This window comes from Scyliorhinus canicula, chromosome 7 (genome assembly GCF_902713615.1).
Source record: "Scyliorhinus canicula chromosome 7, sScyCan1.1, whole genome shotgun sequence".
NCBI lineage: Eukaryota > Metazoa > Chordata > Chondrichthyes > Carcharhiniformes > Scyliorhinidae > Scyliorhinus > Scyliorhinus canicula.
The window spans coordinates 2,631,869-2,656,614 of record NC_052152.1 but is presented as its reverse complement, the minus strand read 5'-3'; the positions used below and the strand labels follow the sequence as shown (position 1 = coordinate 2,656,614).

At 52.7% G+C, this 24,746-nt stretch overlaps 1 protein-coding gene across 6 annotated transcripts in view; it reads left to right on the top strand.

Moving 5' to 3' along the window:
• cadm2b (cell adhesion molecule 2b) overlaps window positions 1-24,746 on the top strand; it is a 1,840,301-nt gene that overhangs the window by 1,632,774 nt on the left and 182,781 nt on the right. For all 6 annotated transcript variants that reach the window (XM_038801311.1, XM_038801316.1, XM_038801313.1 and 3 more), the window contains one exon: window positions 20,881-21,051. In XM_038801311.1, the coding sequence (XP_038657239.1) occupies window positions 20,881-21,051 (171 nt within the window). The remainder of the gene's footprint in view (window positions 1-20,880; window positions 21,052-24,746) is intronic.

The window sequence follows — 24,746 nt, the reverse complement described above, 5'->3', positions numbered from 1 at the left end:
ACTATACACATTACACTCCCCACACACACCATACACATTACACTCCCCACACACACTGTACACATTACACTCCCCACACACACCGTCCCCACACACACCATCCCAGACAACAAGATGGCACTGGTTGTGCTGGAGCGCCCATACGGCTGATGGGCCGGCTGGGGCCAGTGGACACCTAGGGGGGGGGTGACCTGGGGGGACACCTATATGACCTGTGGCCCTAAGTTCACAGTGGGGCAGTCAGCAGCGTGTGCAGCTGCATGGCTGCCTATCCGGCTGCTGCAATGGTGCTCCGTGTCCATCCACCCCAATCCTGCAGCCCATCTGCTGGCCACCCCCCGCTTCTCCCCCTCAGTCCTGGAAGAAACCCCCCAGCCAGCAGCACAACTTTCAGCAAACTGTGGCGATGTTGGTCACGTTCCGTACCCCTTCTCTCTCCCTCAGCGGCCACAATGCTGGTTTCACAATTTTTAAAAACTCAAGTGAACCGCAGCATCGGGAACACAGTCCATTGCAGGTGGAGAATCGCGGAGAATAATGATGCAAACAGTGCTTACTGTACATGCGGACCAGAATGCATTGACGCGCTGTAGAGGTGGCGGAGAATTGCGATTTGGCGTCAAAACAGCAGCTGCTGTTTTTGGTGTCGGAACCTATTCTCCGCCCAATCGCGTTTCCCATTTTCGGCGTCTGCCATCAGAGTATCCCGCCTGCTTTCTTTTGTGTTTAGCAGCCAATAAAAGAGCAAAACATTGCTGCAGACTGTCTGTCCTAAACTCCTCCCCAGATTGTTACTTGGAGAAGCATTTCACTTCACTTGAAGATTTCCTTGGTCGTTTATACAACATTTCATTCCTCTTGAAGTTTCAATAGGCTCTGAGGTTTTGTTGTCACAGTAAACCATTTTTATGCCTTTGTATTTGCTTGTTTAAATTGAACTTTGCACCCCATTGCCTTTCACGAGGCTCTTGGCTGTTGTAGACTATCACAAAGGAGGGAGAAGCTTTGCTTGTTTTTATAGCACTTCGGGGCCCCTTAACTCTGAAGTGCTTTCTCTTTTCAGCAGCTGTCCTGTCTCGGTGCTTTTTTGTTTCACCTTTTTTTCCTACTCGCAAGTGCGTCCTTGAAAGGTCAGGGGTGGGATTCTCCGATTCCCGGGGAGGGGGGGGGGGGGGGCGAATCCCGTGACGCCGCTCCGACGCCAGGGCGGTAGGCACGGCGCCGGTCGGAGGCCTCTCAACACGATCCCCTCGGCGATTCTCCGAGCTCGACGGGCCGAATGCCCGACGAGTAAGTAAGTTTTAAAGTGCTGGTGGACAAGGATAAGAGTGGTCCTAGGGTGAATGTGCTAAATTGGGAGAAGGCTAATTATAACAATATTAGGCGGGAACTGAAGAACCTAGATTGGGGGCAGATGTTTGAGGGTAAATCAACATCTGACATGTGGGAGTCTTTCAAATGTCAGTTGAGAGGAATTCAGGACCGGTATGTTCCTGTGTGAAAGAAGGATAAATACGGCAAATTTCGGGAACCTTGGCTAACGAGAGATATTGTAGGCCTCTTTAAAAAGAAAAAGGAGGCATTCGTCAGGCTAGAAGGCTGGGAACAGACAAAGCCTGTGTGGAATATAAGGAATGTAGGAAGGAACTTAAGCAAGGAGTCAGGAGGGAGAAAAGGGGTCACAAAAAGTCATTGGCATAAGGAAAATCCCAAGGCTTTTTACACGTACATAAAAAGCAAGAGGGAAGCCAGGGAAAGGGTTGGCCCACTGAAGGATAGGCAAGGGAATCTATGTGTGGAGCCAGAGGAATGGGCGAGGTACTAAATGAATACTTTGCATCAGTATTCACCAAAGAGAAGGAATTGGTAGATGTTGAGTCTGGAGAAGGGTGTGTAGATAGCCTGGGTCACATTGAGATCCAAAAAGAAGAGGTGTTGGGCGTCTTGAAAAATATTAAGGTAGATAAGTCCCCAGGGCCTACTACCCCAGAATACTGAGTATTGACAGTCAGAGAGATTTAGGTGTACAGGTCCACAGGTCACTGAAAGGGCAACACAGGTGGAGAAGGTAGTCAAGAAGGCATACGGCATTGAGTATAAAAAGTGGCAACAAAAATTGTTGCAGCTGTATAGAACATTAGTTAGGCCACACTTGGAGTATATTGTTCAATTCTGGTCGCCACACTACCAGAAGGATGTGGAGGCTTTAGAGAAGGTGCAGAAGAGAGTTATCAGGATGTTGCCTGGTATGGAGGGCATTAGCTGTGAGGAGCGGTTGGATAAACTCGGTTTGTTCTCACTGGAACGATGAAGGTTGAAGGGCGACCTGATAGAGGTCTACAAAATTATGAGGGGCATAGACAGAGTGGATAGTCAGAGTTTTTTTCCCAGAGTCGCGGGGTCAATTACTAGGGGGCATAGGTTTAAGGTGCGAGGGGCAAGGTTTAGAGGAGATGTACAAGGTAATTGTTTTGCACAGAGGGTAGTGGGTGCCTGGAACTCGCTGCCGGAGGAGGTGGTGGAAGCAGGGACGATCGTGACGTTTCAGGGGCATCTTGACAAATACATGAATAGGATGGGAATAGAGGGATACGGACCCCGGAAGTGTGGAATATTTTAATTTAGATGGGCAGCATGGTCAGCGCAGGCTTGGAGGGCCGAAGGGCCTGTTCCTGTGCTGTACTTTTCTTTGTTTTTTTGTTCTTTGTTCTTTGTTCTTTGTTCTTTGAGCTCGGCCGAGTCCCGCCTGCGTCGTTTGCATGTGGTCCTACCCGGCGGGACCTCAGCGTTCTGGCTGCGGGGGCTGTCCTGGTGGGGGTGAGGGGCGATCCGACTCCGGGGGGGGGCCTCCACATTGGCCAGGCCCGCGATCGGGGCCAACCAATCGGCAGGTGGGCTAATTGCGGGGGGAGTGGGGGGCTGTGTTCCTCCGCGCCGGGTCCCTGTAGGGCTCTGCCATATTGCCTGGGGGCCAGTGCAGAGACAGCAACCCATGCACGGACCTGCGCCGGCCGTGCTGCCGCCCGTATCAGCAGCTGGAGCAGTGTGAGGCTCTCCAGCGCCATGCTGGCCCCCAGCGCCGTGCTGGCCCCCTGTGCCGTGCTGGCCCCCAGCGCCGTGCTGGTCCCCAGTGCCCTGCTGGCCCCCAGTGCCGTGCTGGCCCCCAGTGCCGTGCTGGCCCCCTGTGCCGTGCTGGCCCCCAGCGCCGTGCTGGCCCCCTGTGCGGTGCTGACCCCCTGTGCCGTGCTGACCCCCTGTGCCGTGCTGGCCCCCAGCGCCGTGCTGGCCCCCAGCGCCGTGCTGGCCCCCAGTGCCGTGCTGGCCCCCTGTGCGGTGCTGGCCCCCTGTGCCCTGCTGGCCCCCAGTGCCGTGCTGGCCCCCAGTGCCGTGCTGGCCCCCAGTGCCGTGCTGGCCCCCAGTGCCGTGCTGGCCCCCTGTGCCGTGCTGACCCCCTGTGCCGTGCTGACCCCCTGTGCCGTGCTGGCCCCCTGTGCCGTGCTGGCTCCCAGTGCCGTGCTGGCCCCCTGTGCCGTGCTGGCCCCCTGTGCCGTGCTGGCCCCCAGTGCCGTGCTGGCTCCCAGTGCCGTGCTGGCCCCCAGTGCCGTGCTGGCCCCCTGTGCGGTGCTGGCCCCCTGTGCCATGCTGGCCCCCAGCGCCGTGCTGGCCCCCAGTGCCATGCTGGCCCCCAGTGCCGTGCTGGCCCCCAGTGCCGTGCTGGCCCCCAGTGCCTTGCTGGCCCCCAGTGCCATGCTGGCCCCCAGTGCCGTGCTGACCCCCTGTGCCGTGCTGACCCCCTGTGCCGTGCTGACCCCCTGTGCCGTGCTGGCCCCCAGTGCCGTGCTGGCCCCCTGTGCCGTGCTGGCTCCCAGTGCCGTGCTGGCCCCCAGCGCCGTGCTGGCCCCCAGTGCCGTGCTGGCCCCCTGTGCCGTGCTGGCCCCCTGTGCCGTGCTGGCCCCCAGTGCCGTGCTGGCCCCCAGTGCCATGCTGGCCCCCTGTGCCGTGCTGGCCCCCAGCGCCGTGCTGGCCCCCAGCGCCGTGCTGGCCCCCAGTGCCGTGCTGGCCCCCAGTGCCGTGCTGGCCCCCTGTGCCGTGCTGGCCCCCTGTGCCGTGCTGGCCCCCAGTGCCGTGCTGGCCCCCAGTGCCATGCTGGCCCCCTGTGCGGTGCTGGCCCCCTGTGCCATGCTGGCCCCCTGTGCCGTGCTGGCCCCCAGTGCCGTGCTGGCCCCCTGTGCCGTGCTGGCCCCCTGTGCCGTGCTGGCCCCCAGTGCCGTGCTGGCCCCCAGTGCCATGCTGGCCCCCTGTGCGGTGCTGGCCCCCTGTGCCATGCTGGCCCCCTGTGCCGTGCTGGCCCCCAGTGCCGTGCTGGCCCCCTGTGCCGTGCTGGCCCCCTGTGCCGTGCTGGGCCCCATGTGCCATGCTGGGCCCCTGTGCGGGGCAGGATCGCTGCTCTGAGGGGCCTGATGACGCCGTCGTAAAACGCCGGCGTTTACACCCACCTTCTCAACCTTGCCCCTTGCCTGAGGTGTGGTGGCCCTCACGTTTAAACCCCAGCAGTCAGCTCTCCCCCTGAAAGGGAAAAGCAGCCTCCGGGACCATGGCGACTTTACTCTGGATGCTTTTAATAGTTCACAAAATCTGATGCCACCCTGATAGAGTCAGCTCTGAGTACATGAGAATTGCTATTTTCTTGGCTTTGAAACACATGAACATTCTGGGTTCAGATCCCTTAGATATCCTGTGGAACTAGACAAAGACTGGCCCAAGATAAAGCCTCGATCTTTACACTGACTGATGGGGGGTGGTTGGGGTGGATGCTGGGGGGGGGGGGGGGGGGGGGGGGGGTCAGTCCTTCCCAATTGGTCCCATTAAAAAGCCACATGCTGTCTTTGCTTTGAATAAACTTTAGAAGTCCTCTTGAATGTTGACCAAACATTGATAGGGAATGTCGGCTGACATCTTTTAGAGCATCCAGGAAGATAGCCAATATAGGATCTCGGGGAGATTATCATTAATGAGCCAGGAAACCAGCTGGATGAGGCTGGTGACTCAAGGACAAGTGTATCATCTTTGTGCTGATATCTTGCTTTGTTTCCAAGCTCGTTCTCATGTTTGCAGTCAAAGACTTTGAATAAGAAAATGACGGATCTAACATTAGATGAAAGATTGCATTTATACTGAGTGAAGGGAGACAACACCCAAAAATTACTAACATACGGTAAACACAGATTGTTGCCAAAAGAGACTTCATCTTGAAAAGCACTGAATCCCAAAGGATTTGTTGCCTGGCTGGTGCCAGAGTTCTGGACAGCTCAGAGCTGGAGAGGAACTTGCAGTGGGAGGTAAAGATCCAGTTGTTGTCCGTGGAGGAAGCAAAGCAATGACATAGGCAGGATGAGGAAGGAGCTTCTGTATCGTCAATAGGAGCAGCTCGGCTCCAAATTAAGAGGCAGAACCGGAATATACTAATTTCTGGATTATTACCTGAGCCACATACAAATTGGCAAAGGGGAAAATAAAATTAGAGAAATGAATGTGTGGGAGGAAAATTAGTTCTGGGCGCAAGATTACGTCTGAAAGCTGTTTCTCCCCTGTCTCAGTGGTTAGCACCCTCACCCAAGAATCAGAAGAGAATGAATTCAAGTTGTGCTCTCGAGACTTAAAGCCAACATAATTTAGGCTTAGATAAAAGCAAATTACTGTAGAAGCTGGAATCTGAAACAAAAACAGAAAATACTGGCCAATCTCAGCAGGTCTGACAGCGTCTGTGGAGAGAGAAGGGAGCGAACGTTTCGAGTCTGGAGGACTCTTTGTCAAAGCCTGACATTTGCTATAAAGGAGAAAGGTGAACAGAAATACTTTTAGACAGCGAGGTGACAAAATCTGGAATTTTCTGCTTGAAATGATGGTGGAAGCAGATTCAATCATTTCAAAAACAAATTCGGAAAATATTTGAAAATTGAAAAATTTTGCAGGGCTCAGGGAACAGAAGATGAGAGTAGAGCTAATTGGGTAGTTAGTTCAGAGAGTCAACACAAACAAAATGCACCAAATAGCCTTTCACTGTGTTAGAGGATTGTGTGGTTTCTAACACCTGAAGAAGGAGCCGTGCTCCGAAAGCTCGTGTTTGAAACAAACCTGTTGGACTTTAACCTGGTGTTGTAAGACTTCTTACTGTTCTAACACTGACATATCTTAGTACTGTTATTGCAATAAGGTGACCTTTTGTTTCTCATTAGGTAAACTTTGTTCAAGTAAATGAATAGAAATAATGGCCGGGATTCTCCCCTACCCTGCGGGGTGGGGGGTCCCAGCGTGTTGGAGTGGCGTGAACCACTCCGGCGTCGGGCCGCCCCAAAGATGCAGAAATCTCCGCACCTTTAGGGTCCAGGCCCTCACATTGAGGGCTAGGCCCGCGCCGGAGTGGTTCCCACTCCGCCGGCTGGCGTGAATGGCCTTTGGCGCCACGCCAGCCAGGGCCGAAAGGATTTCGCCGGCCGGCGTAAGTCTGTGCATGCGCCGGAGCGTCAGCGGCTACTGACGTCATACCGGCGCATGCACAGGGGAGGGGGTCTCTTCCGCTTCCGCTATGGTGAAGAACATGGCAAAGGAGGAAGAAAAAGAGTGCCCCCACGGCACAGGCCCGCCCGCCGATCGGTGGGCCCCGATCGTGGGCCAGGCCACCGTGGGGGCACCCCCTGGGGTCAGATCGCCCCGCGGGCCCCCCCCAGGACCCCGGCACCCGCCCACACCACCTGCCCCGCCGGTAAGGTAGGTGGTTTAATCCACGCCGGCGGGAGAGGGTTGACAGCGGCGGGACTTCGGCCCATCGCGGGCCGGAGAATCGCCACGGGGGGCCCGCCGACCGGCGCGGCGCGATTCCCGACCCCGCCGAATCTCTGGTGGCGGAGAATTCGGGACGAGGCGGGGGCGGGATTGACGCCGGCGGGGGTCGGAGAATCCCACCCCTGGTTTGTGGACACTGACACCAGTCCTGAGGAAAGTGGGATCTGTACCTTGGGATGATGTAGACCTGAAGCTGAGATCCGTGTTCTGGTGAATGGTGTCAGTAGGGAAGAAGCACCCCCGTGTGTGCGTGGGTTTCCTCCGGGTGCTCCGGTTTCCTCCCACAGTCCAAAGATGTGCAGGTTAGGTGGATTGGCCAGTGATAAATTGCCCTTAGTGTCCAAAATTGCCCTTAGTGTTGGGTGGGGTTACTGGGTTATGGGGATAGGGTGGAGGTGTTGACCTTGGGTAGGGTGCTCTTTCCAAGAGCCGGTGCAGACTCGATGGGCTGAATGGCCTCCTTCTGCACTGTAAATTCTATACCCGTTACATTTAATCCTGGACTCAGTATCTTCCAGGCTATAAACATGATTCTGATGGCAGTTCCCCAGCACCCTTCTTTGATGTTCTTTGATGCACCCATTCTTTCCATACTCAAATCAAGCAGGGCGGCTTCCAAATGCTTAGTCTCTGGCTTCCTTCTTTTGAAAGTTGGGAATTTCTCTGTATACTCTATTCTTCTCTCCTCTTGTTCCTTCTACCTCCTTCTTATGTGTCCCTTGCTGGTAGGAGCTACTGGATTCAAATTTGTTTTCGTTTAGATGGTTATCAGCCATGATCATTATATCACTGGCTTTTGAAACCGTTTGTTCCTCTTTAGGAGATTTAAGGCTGTATAGCAGACTGTTGTTATAAATCTCTCGCATTACTATTTTCTCTAGCCCTTGAAAGGTGTGGTCAATTTTTAGGGCTTGGACACACCTACCCAAGTCTTATTATGCACACTTGCTGAGAGCTTGGACATCCATTAGAGAACTGAAACACCTGAGCCCCATTGAAACCATTGCCTCATTGACAGTTTGGTTCTCTGATTTCCTCTGTCAATTGCACAATGTTTATTTATCCAAAATAAAGAGGTTTCAAGAGCTTGCAGTTTCAGATATTTTTATTGGGCTGTCATAAAAAAGGGATTTATTTCAGAAAGTAAAAAGTTAGCAATGAATGTTTTTTGAAAAGATCTATTTTACCCATCCTATTGTCACTAACAAGAGTTCATTGATTCTATGCATGTGTCTTTGAATGGGCATGAAAGTGCCCATGGCATCAAGGGGTGAGGGTCAGAGGGTGAGTGGGAGGGCATAAGGTGACATGGATGGAATATGGGGAGTGTGTGTGGGGGGGTGAAGGGTCTATGAGGGATGATTACTGGAAGGCATTAATGGATGGAATATGGGGAGTGTGTGTGGGGGGTGAAGGGTCCATGAGGGATGATTACTGGAAGGCATTAATGGATGGAATATGGGGAGTGTGTGTGGGGGGTGAAGGGTCCATGAGGGATGATTACTGGAAGGCATTAATGGATGGAATATGGGGAGTGTGTGTGGGGGGGGGTGAAGGGTCTATGAGGGATGATTACTGGAAGGCATTAATGGATGGAATATGGGGGTGTGTGTGTGGGGGGGGGGGGGGTGAAGGGTCTATGAGGGATGATTACTGGAAGGCATTAATGGATGGAATATGGGGAGTGTGTGGGGGGGTGAAGGGTCTATGAGGGATGATTACTGGAAGGCATTAATGGATGGAATATGGGGAGTGTGTGTGTGGGGGGGGGGGGGGTGAAGGGTCTCTGAGGGATGATTACTGGAAGGCATTAATGGATGGAATATGGGGAGTGTGTGTGGGGGGTGAAGGGTCCATGAGGATGATTACTGGAAGGCATTAATGGATGGAATATGGGGAGTGTGTGTGGGGGGTGAAGGGTCCATGAGGGATGATTACTGGAAGGCATTAATGGATGGAATATGGGGAGTGTGTGTGGGGGGGGGGTGAAGGGTCTATGAGGGATGATTACTGGAAGGCATTAATGGATGGAATATGGGAGTGTGTGTGTGGGGGGGGGGGGGGTGAAGGGTCTATGAGGGATGATTACTGGAAGGCATTAATGGATGGAATATGGGGAGTGTGTGGGGGGGTGAAGGGTCTATGAGGGATGATTACTGGAAGGCATTAATGGATGGAATATGGGGAGTGTGTGTGTGGGGGGGGGGGGGGGGGGGTGAAGGGTCTCTGAGGGATGATTACTGGAAGGCATTAATTATTTTCATTGTAATTTGGATGAAGTCCCACAACACTGACAGGCTGTTTAAACAGCCAACCTCCATCCCTATCAGCATCCGTGGCTGCCTCCACACTCATGAGGGGGAAGCACGAACAGGTTACTGAGTTGGATGATCAGCCATCATCATATTGAATGTTAGAGCTGCCTCTAAGGGCCGAATGGCCTCCTCCTGTTCCTATTTTCTGTGTTTCGATGTTTGATTCCTCATTCCCGTGCTGTATTTGAGTGCTTCAGCAGTACACCAAATATTTCAAAGATGCACTTTCTGTAAGTGACATCCCATAATGCAATTATGGATGATTCTCCTTGAGTTACCTGGTCTATTAATAGTGACGAGTGCTGACTGTATAACCTCAGTTCAGTGCATGTGTTATGTGTACTCTGCACGCAATCTGGTGACGGAGAGGTGAATATCCCCATCCACTGTAAATATAGTCACTTCTCCAGCCCATCACCAGCTTCTTTACCATCCCAGTCTTTTGGTCCAGCAATAGAGAAATTACATTTTTATGAGATATGTTCAGGTAGCATCAAATATTCATTCTGTGAAACATATTGCAAGCAGAATTGGAGTAATTGAGTGCTATAAATGATCCCGTAAACACAACCCTTTCAAAGCCCTTCCAGCTCGATTGATATCCTGCAGTGTTTTGGCTGATCTTAAAAGCTTCGGCACCCAAATGGGTTGCTTGACTTTGTTGGATTTTCCTTCCACTTTCTCCGGAAAAACTTTCCTGTCTCTCAGAGCTCTCGGTGCCAGTTGAATTCCCTCTCCCTCGCGTTGAGCAGGAGCTGACTCCTCGTTCGAGGACAGGGCTCTGAGCCTCTCCATTTGCCACCTCTAACAGGAGGCCAAGCTTCCTGTTTAAACCCAGACTGTGAGCCTCCAGCAATAACTTCGCAAAGGATCCCATGTCCTCAGTGTGAAGATGTTCCAGAGACTTACACACATGGAAACATTTGGGTTTGATTAGGAAGAGCCAGCATGGATTTGAAATGAAAAAGGAAATGAAAATCGCTTATTGTCACGAGTAGTCTTCAAATGAAGTTACTGTGAAAAGCCCCTAGTCGCCACATTCCGGCGCCTGTTCGGGGAGGCTGGTACGGGAACTGAACCGTGCTGCTGGCCTGCCTTGGTTTGCTTTAAAGAACAAAGAACAAAGTAAATTACAGCACAGGAATAGGCCCTTCGGCCCTCCCAGCCTGCGCCGATCCAGATCCGTTATCTAAACCTGTCTGCCTATTTTCCAAGGTCTACTTCCCTCTGTTCCCGCCCATTCATATACCCTGTCTAGATGCTTCTTAAATGATGCTATTAGTGCCTCCTCTACCACCTCCGCTGGTAAAGCGTTCCAGGCACCCACCACCCTCTGCGTAAAAAACTTTCCACGAACATCTCCCTTAAACTTTCCCCCTCTCACTTTGAAATCGTGACCCCTTGTAACTGACAAACTGACACGCCCACTCTTGGGAAAAGCTTGTTGCTATCCACCCTGTCCATACCTCTCATAATTTTGTAGACCTCAAACAGGTCCCCCCTCAACCTCTGTCTTTCCAACGAAAACAATCCTAATCTACTCAACCTTTCTTCATAGCTAGCACCATCCATACCAGGCAACATCCTGGTGAACCTCCTCTGCACCCTCTCTAAAGCATCCACATCCTTCTGGTAATGTGGCGACCAGAACTGCACGCAGTATTCCAAATGAGGCCGAACCAAAGTCCGATACAACTGTAACATGACCTGCCAACTGTTGTACTCAATACCCCGTCCGATGAAGGCAAGCATGCTGTATGCCTTCTTGACCACTCTATCAACCTGCGTTGCCACCTTCAGGGTACAATGGACCTGAACTCCCAGATCTCTCTGCACATCAATTTTCCCCAAGACCCTTCCATTGACCATATAGTCCGCTCTTGAATTTGATCTTCCAAAATGCATCACCTCGCATTTGCCTGGATTGAACTCCATCTGCCATTTCTCTGCCCAACTTTCCAATCTATCTATATTTTGCTGTATTCTCTGACAGTCTTCCTCGCTATCTGCAACTCCACCAACTTGCTAATCAGACCACCTATACCTTCCTCCAGGTCATTTATGTAGATCACAAACAACAGTAGTCTGAGCACGGATCCCTGTGGAACACCACTAGTCACCCTTCTCCATTTTGAGACACTCCCTTCCACCACTACTCTCTGTCTCCTGTTACCCAGCCAGTTCTTTATCCATCTAGCTAGTACACCCTGAACCCCATACGACTTCACTTTTTCCATCAACCTGCCATGGGAAACCTTATCAAACGCTTTACTAAAGTCCATGTATACGACATCTACAGCCCTTCCCTCATCAATTAACTTTGTCACTTCCTCAAAGAATTCTATTAGGTTTGTAAGACATGACCTTCCCTGCACAAAACCATGCTGCCTATCACTGATAAGTCTATTTTCTTCCAGATGTGAATAGATCCTATCCCTCAGTATCTTCTCCAACAGTTTGCCTACCACTGACGTCAAGCTCACAGGTCTATAATTCCCTGGATTATCCCTGCTACCCTTCTTAAACAAAGGGACAACAGTAGCAATTCTCCAGTCCTCCGGGACCTCACCCATGCTCAAGGATGCTGTAAAGATATCTGTTAAGGCCCCAGCTATTTCGACCCTCGCTTCCCTCAATCAACCTGGGATAGATACCATCCGGTCCTGGGGACTTGTCCACCTTAATGTCTTTTAGAATACCCAAAACTTCCCCTTTCCGTATGACAACTTGACCGAGAGTATTTAAACATCCATCCCTAGCCTCAACATCTGTCTTGCCCTCTCCTTTGTGAATACCGATGCAAAGTACTCATTAAGAATCTCACCCATTTCCTCTGAGTCCACGCATAAATTTCCTCTTTTGTCTTTAAGTGGGCCAATCCTTTCTCTAGTTACCCTCTTGCTCCTTACATATGAATAAAATGCTTTGGGATTTTCCTTAACCCTGTTAGCCAAAGATATTTCATGACCCCTTTTAGCCCTCTTTATTGCGCGTTTGAGATTCGTCCTACTTTCCCGATATTCCTCCAAAGCTTCTATGTTCTATGTTCTATATTAGCTGCTTCGCTCACAGATGTGAGCTGAAAGATTTTTCCTGTGATTACAACAGCAGCATTTGGAAAGGTTGGCAGGTTAACCAGTAATTTCACCCAGGCAAGAATCTGCAGCTGGTTCCAGACTTCACTCTCTCTCCAGGAACTTAACACCTGACTGCCTCAGCCCCGGACTCCTCCCATTAACTACATCACCTTACTGGGCGGCACGGTAACACAGTTGTTAGCACTGTTGCTTCACAGCGCCAGGGTCCCAGGTTCGATTCCCACTTGGGTCACTGTCTGTGCGGAGTCTGCAAGTTCTCCTTGTGTCTACGTGGGTTTCCTCCGGGTGCTCCGGTTTCCTCCCACAAGTCCCGAAAGACTTGCTGTTGGGTGAATTGGACATTCTGAATTCGCCCTCTGTGTACCCGAACAGGCACCGGAATGTGGCGACTAGGGGCTTTTCACAGTAACTTCATTGCAGTGTTAATGTAAACCTACTGGTGACAACAATAAAGATTATTATTATACTAAAACTAAAGAACAATGGGCGGGATTCTCCACCCCGTGACACCGGCAGTGCAGATGGCAATTGGGCGGAGAATTGAGTGTCCGGCCAAAATCGAGGTTTGCGTCAGGCGCCGGACTGACCGCTATGCTCTGGCACCCCCCCCCCCCCCCCCCCCCCCCCCCGCTGGCGACGGGATCGGTGTTCATGCCCGTGTGCCAGTGGGAGGATACTAATGGATACAAATGGTTAATGACCCATTTGCATCCACTTAGCGGGTCCGGCACCACAGTCTCCAGCCCTCGTGATTCTCTGGTCCTCCGGGCTGGGAGTCACATGGATATAGATCACTACAGTTATCACCAAACATGTACCTGACATGGTGGTCCCCACGTGGGGATGTAGATAACCTCCCCCACCCTAGAGCAGCCTAGGGAGGGACATTGAAACATTCACAGTTGTAAAACTCACCTGGAAGCTGCATGTGTCCATTCCTGGAATGGGAACAGCTGTGATCTGTGATTTACCTCTCACATGCTTTAGCAGCACCTCATTCATTCATTTCTGGTAGTGGCCGGTGATTGACAGCTTCCACAAAACAGCTGTTAGCCTTGCTTCATTCATCATCTTCATTCTCAGTACTGCAACCACTTCATACAGTTAAGTGCATTCCAATCACGCCCCTTACCTTTAAGTGGAATTACTGAGCTGGAAATTGACAGCAGGGGGTCCCTTTGTGGAGTCCCTTTAGTTCCGGGGTCCCTGGGTGGGGTCCTTTTAGTTAGGGGACTCTGGGGAATCGCTTTAGTTATTGGGTCCCTGTGGGGAGGGGGTGGTGCTATTTAGGAGGACTGGGTGGGAGGTCTGCCTATTTAGGGGGTCCCAGTGGGGGGGTCGGGTCTTGGGGGGAACGCAGAAAATCCAGGACTGGGGTGGGGGCTGATTTGCAGTGCCAGGGATGGGGGAGGTCATCTTCGAGACTTCACTATTGGGACGCCCACTCAATACAGTAGCCCCATAGCAGGATTCCCTCGGGAATACCTCGTATTCAACACTATGCAGAAATTTGCACTCCCAGCAAGGGGGAGAAAATGCAGAATTCTGACCAATGTCTTTTTTTCTTTGAAATAATTTTTATTGAAAAATTTTGAATTTATACAACAATAACGCACCATAGTAAAATACCAAAAATAACAATAATATTAGCAATCATAAACATTCGCCCCACCTCCATGAACAACACAGCATTTTAACAACAACGCAAATTAACACAATATAAAGTTACAGAACAGACACTACAACAATAAGGAACACCCCCCCCGGGTTGCTGCTGCTATTGACCAAGTTACCTATCTCTGAGCCAGGAAGTCCAGAAAAGGCTGCCATCGTTTATAGAACCCTTGTATTGATCCTCTCAGGGCAAATTTGACCCTTTCCAATTTTATAAATCCCGCCATGTCACTGATCCAGGTCTCCACACTTGGGGGCCTCGCATCCTTCCACTGTAGCAGAATCCTTCGTCGGGCTACTAGGGACGCAAAGGCCAGGACCCCGGCCTCTTTCGCCTCCTGCACTCCCGGCTCTACCGCAACTCCAAAAATCGCGAGTCCCACCTTGGTTTGACCCTGGATCCAACCACCCTCGACACCGTCCCCGCCACCCCCTTCCAGAATTCTTCCAGTGCCGGGCATGCCCAGAACATATGGGCGTGGTTCGCAGGACTCCCCGAACATCTGGTGCACCTGTCCTCACCCCCAAAGAACCTACTCATCCTAGTCCCGGACATGTGGGCCCAGTGCAGCACCTTAAATTGGATGAGACTAAGCCTCGTACATGAGGAGGAAGAGTTGACTCTCTCCAAGGCATCCGCCCAAGTCCCATCCTCTATCTGCTCCCCAAGTTCCTCCTCCCATTTAGCCTTCAGCTCCTCCACTGACGACTCCTCCACCTCCTGCATTACCTTATAGATGTCAGACACCTTCCCCTCTCCGACCCACACCCCCGAAAGCACTCTGTCCATCATACCCCGCGAGGGCAGCAGAGGGAATCCCTCTACCTGTCGCCTAGCAAACGCCTTTACCTGCAAGTACCTGAACATGTTCCCTTGGGGAAGCCCAAATTTATCTTCCAGTTCCCCCAGGCCCGCAAACCTCCCGCCAATAAACAGGTCCCTCAATTTGCTGATGCCCGCCCTTTGCCACCCCCTAAATCCCCCATCCTTGTTCCCCGGGATGAACCGATGGTTGCCACCCAGTGGAGCCTCCATCGAGCCCCCTGTTTCCCCCCGATGCCGTCTCCACTGTCCCCAGATTCTTAGGGTCGCCGCCACCACCGGGCTCGTGGTAAACCTCTTAGGGGAGAGCGGCAACGGTGCCGTTACCATGGCACCCAGGCTCGTACCTCTACATGACGCCATCTCCATTCTTTTCCACACCGCCCCTCCCCCCTCCATCGCCCATTTACGCACCATTGACACATTGGCTGCCCAATAGTACCCCAGAAGGTTGGGCAGCGCCAGCCCGCCTCTATCCCTCCCTCGCTCCAGGAACACCCTCTTCACTCTCGGAGTCCCATGTGCCCACACAAAGCTCAAAATACTGCTAGTCACTCTCCTAAAGAAGGCCCTGGGGATAAAGATGGGCAGGCACTGAAAGAGGAACAAGAACCTCGGAAGCACCGTCATTTTGACGGACTGTACCCTCCCCGCCAACGATAATGGCAGCATGTCCCACCTCTTGAACTCCTCCTCCATCTGATCTACAAGTCTGGTGATCTGACCAATGTCTTTGATTAGGTACACCTCAGTGAACCTTCTTCATATAAACAAAATTCCAATAGCCACACTTTTATGATGCTTTAATTACCCGTTGTAACCAAAATGTCTGCTTGTCTTTCAATCCAGGATTCTTCAAAAACATGACCGCAGTAGTCGTACACACTGAGTCAGGCTGTCAGCCTTAACTGCTCCAAATACACATAGTCCAATATATCTGCAATCCCAACATTTGTCACAGTGTGCAGGCAACAATTTCAAAGATTGCAGATGACACAATTCTTGAAAGTGTTGTGAAGAGGGCAGTGTAGAACTTCAAATGGACATGGACAAGTGGATGGTAGAGTGGGCTGATAGGTGGCAGATGAAGTTCAATGCGGAGAAGTGTAAGGTGATTTTGGTGGGAAGAACATGGAGCGACAGTACAAAATAAGATGTGAAATTCTAAAAAGGGATGCCGGAGCAGAGGGAGCTGGGTGTATCTGTGCAGAGGTCATTGAAGGTGGCAGGACAGGTGGAGAGAGCAGTTAATAAAGCAGATAATAGCCTTGGATTTATTATTCTGCACGTACCTCAGGTGCAAGGAGGTTGTGCTAAACTTCGACAAGATGACAACAGACTGGCGACCCTGGGGGAACTCAAAGAAAGGCTCCAACTCCGAAAGAGACTGAGCTTCAGTACCTACAGCTGAAAGACTTTATCCGCAAGGAGACCCAGACACATTCCTGGACAATGTAGAGCAGGATTAGTGGCAACATCTACAGGCGATATCTACAGGCAAACAAGTGTGGCAACATCTACAGGCGACTTATAGAAAAGGTCAAGACCCCATTGGATGAGACCCGATGGAAACTTGGGGAGGAAATGGGCATTGAGATAGGGGGAGTACTCTGGATCGAAGTGCTGAACAGGGTCAACTCCACCTCCTCCTGCACTGGGCTAAGCCTGATGCAACTCAAGGTGATGCACAAGGCGACCTCACCCAGACACGAATGAGCAGGTTCTTCACGGAGGTGGAGGATAAGTGCGGGAGATGTCAAGGGGGCTCGGGCAACCACATGTTCTGGTCGTGCCCCAGACTTAGGGAGTTTGGGTGGCCTTCTTCGAAGCTATGTCCAGGGTGGTGAGGATGGAGAGGGAGCCTTGCCCATCTGTGGAGGTCTTCGGGGTATCAGAGCACCGAGAGCTCTGGGCAGGGAAGGGGCGGACGCCCTGGCCTTTGTCTCACTGATGGGCAGGTGGAGATTTCTGCCAGGCTGGAGTCGGCAACGCCACAAAGGGCCTCGGAGTGGCTCTCACACCTGGCCGAGTTCCTGAGGCTGGACCCACACATGTGCCAGGCTATGACCATCTCCTGCAAGAGAGGATCTAACCATCGCCCTTTGACATTCAATGGCATAGCCATCGCTGAATCTCCCACAATCAATGTCCTGGGGTTACCATAGGTCAGAAACTGAACTGGACGAGCCACATTAATACTTGTGGGTGTGGAATCTCCTCTGCACCCTCTCCAGTTCAATCACTTCTGTTCTAGAGTGTGGTGACCAGAACTGTACACGGTATTCCAGCTGGGGCCTAACCAGTGTTTTATACAGCTCCAGCATAACCTCCCTTTTCGTATGTATGTAAATATCCTCATGTTTAAATCTTGCTTCCCTGTGTAATTCCCTTAATGCTTTGTTCTGCTAGATTCCACCATTCTGCAGACTTTGGTTTTGAACTGAGAGGCAGAGTGAATGGAAAACTCTGTTTTAAATTCTCAGGCAGAGAATTCTAAGATGGTCTCAGTGCGACTGAGAGCCAATCTGTTGGAGGTCAGTCAAGTGAAAGTGACTCCCTGGAGGGCAGTCTATACAATCTGTGGGTTGTAATTGAAGTCAGAAACTAGAAGGTCCGATCCAATGGTTGGGTTTCGAAACTGTGCTCACCAAGACGATCGCCGACAACAAAGACCACAACCTCAGCCATGAAGATACTCAATTCTCATGCCCTCTTAATCCCCATTATCTTGTTGCTTCCCTATCCCACTGTGCGTCTGTCTGGTGTGTGTGTGGGTGGAGGGTGGGACAGTGGTTGGGCAGTTATTCGATGAGCAGACTGTTGCTCTATTATCACCAACTTCTCTTGTTGTAAATAAAGTTATTTTGTGTTTTACTTACAAATCTGGCACCTGTAAGTCATTGGAGCAATCAAGGCCAAAATCCCACAACCTTTACACAAATCATTGGTTAATTCACTTTGTTGGGTCTCTGGGGCCTGTGAGGACAGCATCCTTCTGACCCTCTGTACGTCCCAGCATCCTACCGTTCACTGTATGTTGCCTTGCTTTCTTAATCCCCCCAGAAATGCATCACATCACAATTTTCATGGTTAAATTCCATTTGCCACTGTTCTGCCCATCTAACCAGTCCGTCTATATCGTCCTGTAATCTAAGGCCTTGCTCCCCACTATTTACCACACCACACATTTTTGTGTCATTTATGAACTTACTAATCATACTTCCTACATTCACATCCAGATCTTTAATGTAAACTACAAACATCAAGTGGCGTTGATCCCTGAGCAACACCACTGGACACAGGGGGCTGGATTCTCCCACCCCCCGCCGGGTCGGAGAATCGTTGGGGGGCGGTGTGAATCCCGCCCCCACCGGCAGCCGAATTCTCCGGCACCGGATATTCGGCGGGGGCGGGAATCGCGCCATGCCTGTCAGCGGCCCCCCCCCCCGGCGATTCTCCGGCCCGCAATGGGCCGAAGTCCCGCTGCTGTTATGCCGGTCCCGCTAGCTTGAATCAAACAAGGTATTTACCGGCGGGACAAGACGGCGCGCGCGGGCTCCGGGATCCTGGGGGGGGGGGGGGAGATCTGGCCCCGGGGGGTTCCCCCACGGTGGCCTGGGCCACGATCGGCCGCCGGGCCTGTGCCGTGGGGGCACTCTTTTCCTTCCGCGTCGGCATCAGTCTCCGCGATGGCCGACGCGGAGGTGACCCCCCCTGCGCATGCGCGGGAATGTCGACAGCAGCCGCTGACGCCCCCGCACATGCGCAGACTTCCGCCGCCCGGCTGGCGTGGCGCCAACCACTCCGGCGCGGGCCTAGCCCCTAAAGGTGAGGGCTTGGCCCCTCAAGGTGTGGAGGATTCCGCACCTTTGGGGCGGCCCGATGCCGGAGTGGATCACGCCACTCCATCCCGCCGGGACCCCCCTCCGCCCCGCCGGGTAGGGGACAATCCAGCCCAGGATTCCAGTCACAAAGAAAATGTCGACCACCATCATCTGCTTCCTCCCACTAAGCCAATGTTTCATCCAGTTTACCAAGTTGCCCTGGATCCCATGCACTCTTAGTTTCTTTATTAGTTTACCATGTGGAACCTTGTCAAAAGCCTATACATCAAGCATACCACCCTCATCTACCCACGTAATCACCTCCTCAAAATAATCAATCAAATTTGTAAAACATGGGGCTGGATTAGCCGTAGCCCCACGCCGAAATTGTGTTCGGCGATCAGGCGGAGAATGGATTTCCACACCGAAATATGGGCGCGCGCCGGTTTGACACCGGTCCCCAATGCTCCGCCCCTCCAAACTGCCATCATCCTGACTTGTGCCGCGTGCCGTTTCAACAGCGTTGGCGCGTCATCAGCCGGTACACCCGCGAATCTCCGTCCTCAATGGGCCAAGTTCCAGATGGCGCGGGAAACGTATTGTCCCAACTGTGCGGGAACCCGCCGTGACGGCTGGGGACTATGTCCAGCACTGCCACAGCCGGCTGGGATCCATGCTGCTGCCCGGGAAGGGCTTCTGCTAGAGCTGAGGGGACAGGTGAGGGATGGACTGGGGGTGGGCTGTGGGGTCGCGGTAGGCGGGTTAGGGTCGTGCACGGCAGGCGCCATGTTGTACGGCGCGACCAGTGCAGGTCATCAGCCGTGCGCAGTCCGGGATCCAGTCATTCTCCGGCTGTTTTCGCCGTGACTCGTGGGCATTTCAAGCAGCGCCTGGGCTAGCCCCTCACTGGTAATGGAATTGGTTCGGTGTTCGCGCCAATTTACCGGCTGTGAACCACCAGAGGTCCCACGCTGGCATCAGGGCCTGGCTGCAGAAACGGAGAATTCTGCCCATAATCTCTCTCTGACAAAGTCATACTGACTATCCTTGATTAATCCTCACCTCTCCAAGTGGAGACCAATTCTGTCCACAGAACTTTTTCAAATAAATTGACAGCAACTGTTGTTAGACTCACTGGCCTGTAATTTCTGGTTTTATCCCTACTTCCCTTCTTGAATACTGGTTTAAGATGGTGACTTGCTGCAGACAAACTCTCAGCTCAACTCCACTTCGAGCTTCCTGATTATCTCCACTTCCATTGCTCTCCCATCCAGGGAGTTCAAAATGCCTTTTCCTGCTTGGTGGAATGATCTCCAAATGGAGCTGCTGCTTTGCGGAATCTACATGCTGACAATTATTCCCACGAACAGGTGTCACAATGTCCGGTTTACATTTCACATTCTGTTTCCAGAACCTCCTTCAAACTTCATCCCCATAAGGAACGAATCACAATCTCGTCAGGATCAGAGAGAGAATCGACATCATTGTATCGAACCCCGTGCTGTCCCTGTCCTGGGAGTGTTTGATGGGGACAGTGTAGAGGGAGCTTTACTCTGTATCTAACCCCGTGCTGTACCTGTCCTGGGAGTGTTTGATGGGGACAGTGTAGAGGGAGGTTTACTCTGTATCTAACCCCGTGCTGTACCTGTTCTGGGAGTGTTTGATGGGGACAGTGTAGAGGGAGCTTTACTCTGTATCTAACCCCGTGCTGTACCTGTCCTGGGAGTGTTTGATGGGGACAGTGTAGAGGGAGCTTTACTCTGTATCTAACCCCGTGCTGTACCTGGCCTGGGAGTGTTTGTTGGGGACAGTGTAGAGGGAGCTTTACTCTGTATCTAACCCCGTGCTGTACCTGTCCTGGGAGTGTTTGATGGGGACAGTGTAGAGGAAGCTTAACTCTGTATCTAACGTCGTGCTGTACCTGTCCTGGGAGTGTTTGATGGGGACAGTGTAGAGGGAGCTTTACTCTGTGTCTTCCTGGTATACAGTTGATCTGGACATGCCTGAGGGAGCTTTACTTTCTTGTCTGACTTGTTCTCTAACATATTGGAAAGACTTCACTGCTCTTCACTGACATTTCTTCATCTTGATAAGCACAAAGGAATCATTGAATTGCTGGAAAACTACACTGAACAAAACACTGTTCACTGTGTCCATTTTTGATGTTGATTGAGCAGTTTGAAAATGACTGGAACTGTGCCATTATCTATGAGTTGCACGTATGTATTGATTTGTCATTGTGAGGAAGGATGTGAGAGAACGTTCGTTTTACTGACCTGGCTCTCTGATTTTTCTGTTTGTAGACGTTCCCTCTACAAAGGAGCCTGACTCCAAAGGGAAGACCTTCACAGTGAGCAGCACATTGGGTCTTCAGGTGGATCGCAATGATGATGGTGTGACTGTCAGCTGTACTGTGGACCATGAGTCCCTAAGATCATCACCACAAGTGGCCAAGCAAGTTCTCGATATTCAGTGTAAGCACCAAGACCTTTAGCCACATTGTCTGTGAAACCAACCCCACAGCTCCGATTTCTCTGATATACTCACACCTCATTCCCCGGGAAATAGAACTGAAAAGCAGGGAAGTGTAGAATCTTGGTCATAGACTGTGTACATTGGTGTACTGCAGGAATATAAGCATATTGATGGATTGGAGAAGGTGCAAATTACATTTGCGTGATGCTTGCAGAATGGAGGGTTTGTGACTATCAGACAGACTCAACAGTCTGGGGTGCTTTGCCCTTCAAAAGAGCAGACTGCGTGGGTTACCTGTTTGGGGTATTTAAAATTGGCAAGGGGCTTGCTGAGGTAGACATAGAAAAGGTATTGCTGAAAAAAGATACATTCTGTTGAAGCTTTCTGTCTGACACTCATCAGGTTCAACACTAGAATGCCAATTTCAAAGAAAACAATTTAAACTCCAGGATTGGTAATTTTCAGACCCGCTCTAATTGGTCAAGTCGTTGCCATGGCGAACTTACCATGGAATTATTCTTTTGTTTACTTCAAAAAAGGCACAATGCCAAGAAAGGATCCTTTTCCCTGCAGAGGACAGGTCTCTGTGTTTGAATATATGGAGTTTCTACCAAGCGTAATAGAACTGTATTGTCAACCAGACGGATAATCGTAAATTCCACACACACTGACTCTCACTGGGGTACGGGTCCCACACTCACTGACTCTCACTGGGGTACGGGTCCCACACACACTGACTCTCACTGGGGTACAGGTCCCACACACACTGACTCTCACTGGGGTACGGGTCCCACACACACTGACTCTCACTGGGGTACGGGTCCCACACACACTGACTCTCACTGGGGTACGGGTCCCACACACACTGACTCTCACTGGGGTACAGGGGGTCCCACACACACTGACTCTCACTGGGGTACGGGTCCCACACACACTGACTCTCACTGGGGTACGGGTCCCACACACACTGACTCTCACTGGGGTACGGGTCCCACACACACTGACTCTCACTGGGGTATGGGACCCACACACACTGACTCTCACTGGGGTATGGGACCCACACACACTGACTCTCACTGGGGTATGGGACCCACACACACTGACTCTCACTGGGGTACGGGTCCCACACACACTGACTCTCACTGGGGTACGGGTCCCACACACACTGACTCTCACTGGGGTACGGGTCCCACACACACTGACTCTCACTGGGGTATGGGACCCACACACACTGACTCTCACTGGGGTACGGGTCCCACACACACTGACTCTCACTGGGGTACGGGTCCCACACACACTGACTCTCACTGGGGTACGGGTCCCACACACACTGACTCTCACTGGGTACGGGTCCCACACACACTGACTCTCACTGGGGTATGGGTCCCACACACACTGACTCTCACTGGGGTCCCACACACACTGACTCTCACTGGGGTACGGGTCCCACACACACTGACTCTGACTGGGGTACGGGTCCCACACACACTGACTCTCACTGGGGTACGGGTCCCACACACACTGACCCTCACTGGGGTACGGGTCCCCCACACACTGACTCTCACTGGGGTACGGGTCCCACACACACTGACTCTCACTGGGGTACGGGTCCCACACTCACTGACTCTCACTGGGGTACGGGTCCCACACTCACTGACTCTCACTGGGGTACGGGTCCCACACACACTGACTCTCACTGGGGTACGGGTCCCACACACACTGACTCTCACTGGGGTACGGGTCCCACACACACAGACTCTCACTGGGGTCCCACACACTGACTCTCACTGGGGTACGGGTCCCACACACACTGACTCTCACTGGGGTACGGGTTCCCCACACACTGACTCTCACTGGGGTACGGGTCCCACACACACTGACTCGCACTGGGGTACGGGTCCCACACACACTGACTCTCACTGGGGTACGGGTCCCAAACACACTGACTCTCACTGGGGTACGGGTCCCACACACTGACTCTCACTGGGGTACGGGTCCCACACACACTGACACTGGGGTACGGGTCCCACACACACTGACTCTCACTGGGGTACGGGTCCCACACACACTGACTCTCACTGGGGTAAGGGTCCCACACACACTGACTCTCACTGGGGTACGGGTCCCACACACACTGACTCTCACTGGGGTACGGGCCCCACACACACTGACTCTCACTGGGGTACGGGTCCCACACACACTGACTCTCACTGGGGTACGGGTCCCACACACACTGACTCTCACTGGGGTACGGGGTTCCACACACACTGACTCTCACTGGGGTACGGGTCCCCCACACACACTGACTCTCACTGGGGTACGGGTCCCCCACACACTGACTCTCTCTGGGGTACGGGTCCCACACACACTGACTCTCACTGGGGTAAGGGTCTCACACACACTGACTCTCACTGGGGTACGGGTCCCCCACACACTGACTCTCACTGGGGTACGGGTCCCACACACACTGACTCTCTCTCGGGTACGGGTCCCACACACACTGACTCTCACTGGGGTAGGGGTCCCACACACACTGACTCTCTCTCGGGTACGGGTCCCACACACACTGACTCTCACTGGGGTATGGGTCCCACACACACTGACTCTCACTGGGGTACGGGTCCCACACACACTGACTCTCACTGGGGTACGGGTCCCATACACACTGACTCTCACTGGGGTACGGGTCCCACACACACTGCCTCTCACTGGGATACGGGTCCCACACACACTGACTCTCACTGGGGTACGGGTCCCACACACACTGACTCTCACTGGGGTACGGGTCCCACACACACTGACACTTGGGTACGGGTCCCACACATACTGACTCTCACTGGGGTACGGGTCCCACACACACTGACTCTCACTGGGGTAGGGGTCCCACACACACTGACTCTCTCTCGGGTACGGGTCCCACACACACTGACTCTCACTGGGGTATGGGTCCCACACACACTGACTCTCACTGGGGTACGGGTCCCACACACACTGACTCTCACTGGGGTACGGGTCCCACACACACTGACTCTCACTGGGGTACGGGTCCCATACACACTGACTCTCACTGGGGTACGGGTCCCACACACACTGCCTCTCACTGGGATACGGGTCCCACACACACTGACTCTCACTGGGGTACGGGTCCCACACACACTGACCCTCACTGGGGTACGGGTCCCACACACACTGACACTTGGGTACGGGTCCCACACATACTGACTCTCACTGGGGTACGGGTCCCACACACACTGACTCTCACTGGGGTACGGGTCCCACACACACTGACACTTGGGTACGGGTCCCACACATACTGACTCTCACTGGGGTACGGGTCCCACACACACTGACTCTCACTGGGGTACGGGTCCCACACACACTGACTCTCACTGGGGTACGGGTCCCACACACACTGACCCTCACTGGGGTACGGGTCCCACACACACTGACTCTCACTGGGGTACGGGTCCCACACACACTGACTCTCACTGGGGTACGGGTCCCACACACACTGACTCTCACTGGGGTACGGGTCCCACACTCACTGACTCTCACTGGGGTACGGGTCCCACACACACTGACTCTCACTGGGGTACGGGTCCCACACACACTGACTCTCACTGGGGTACGGGTCCCACACACACTGACTCTCACTGGGGTACGGGTCCGACACACACTGACTCTCACTGGGGTA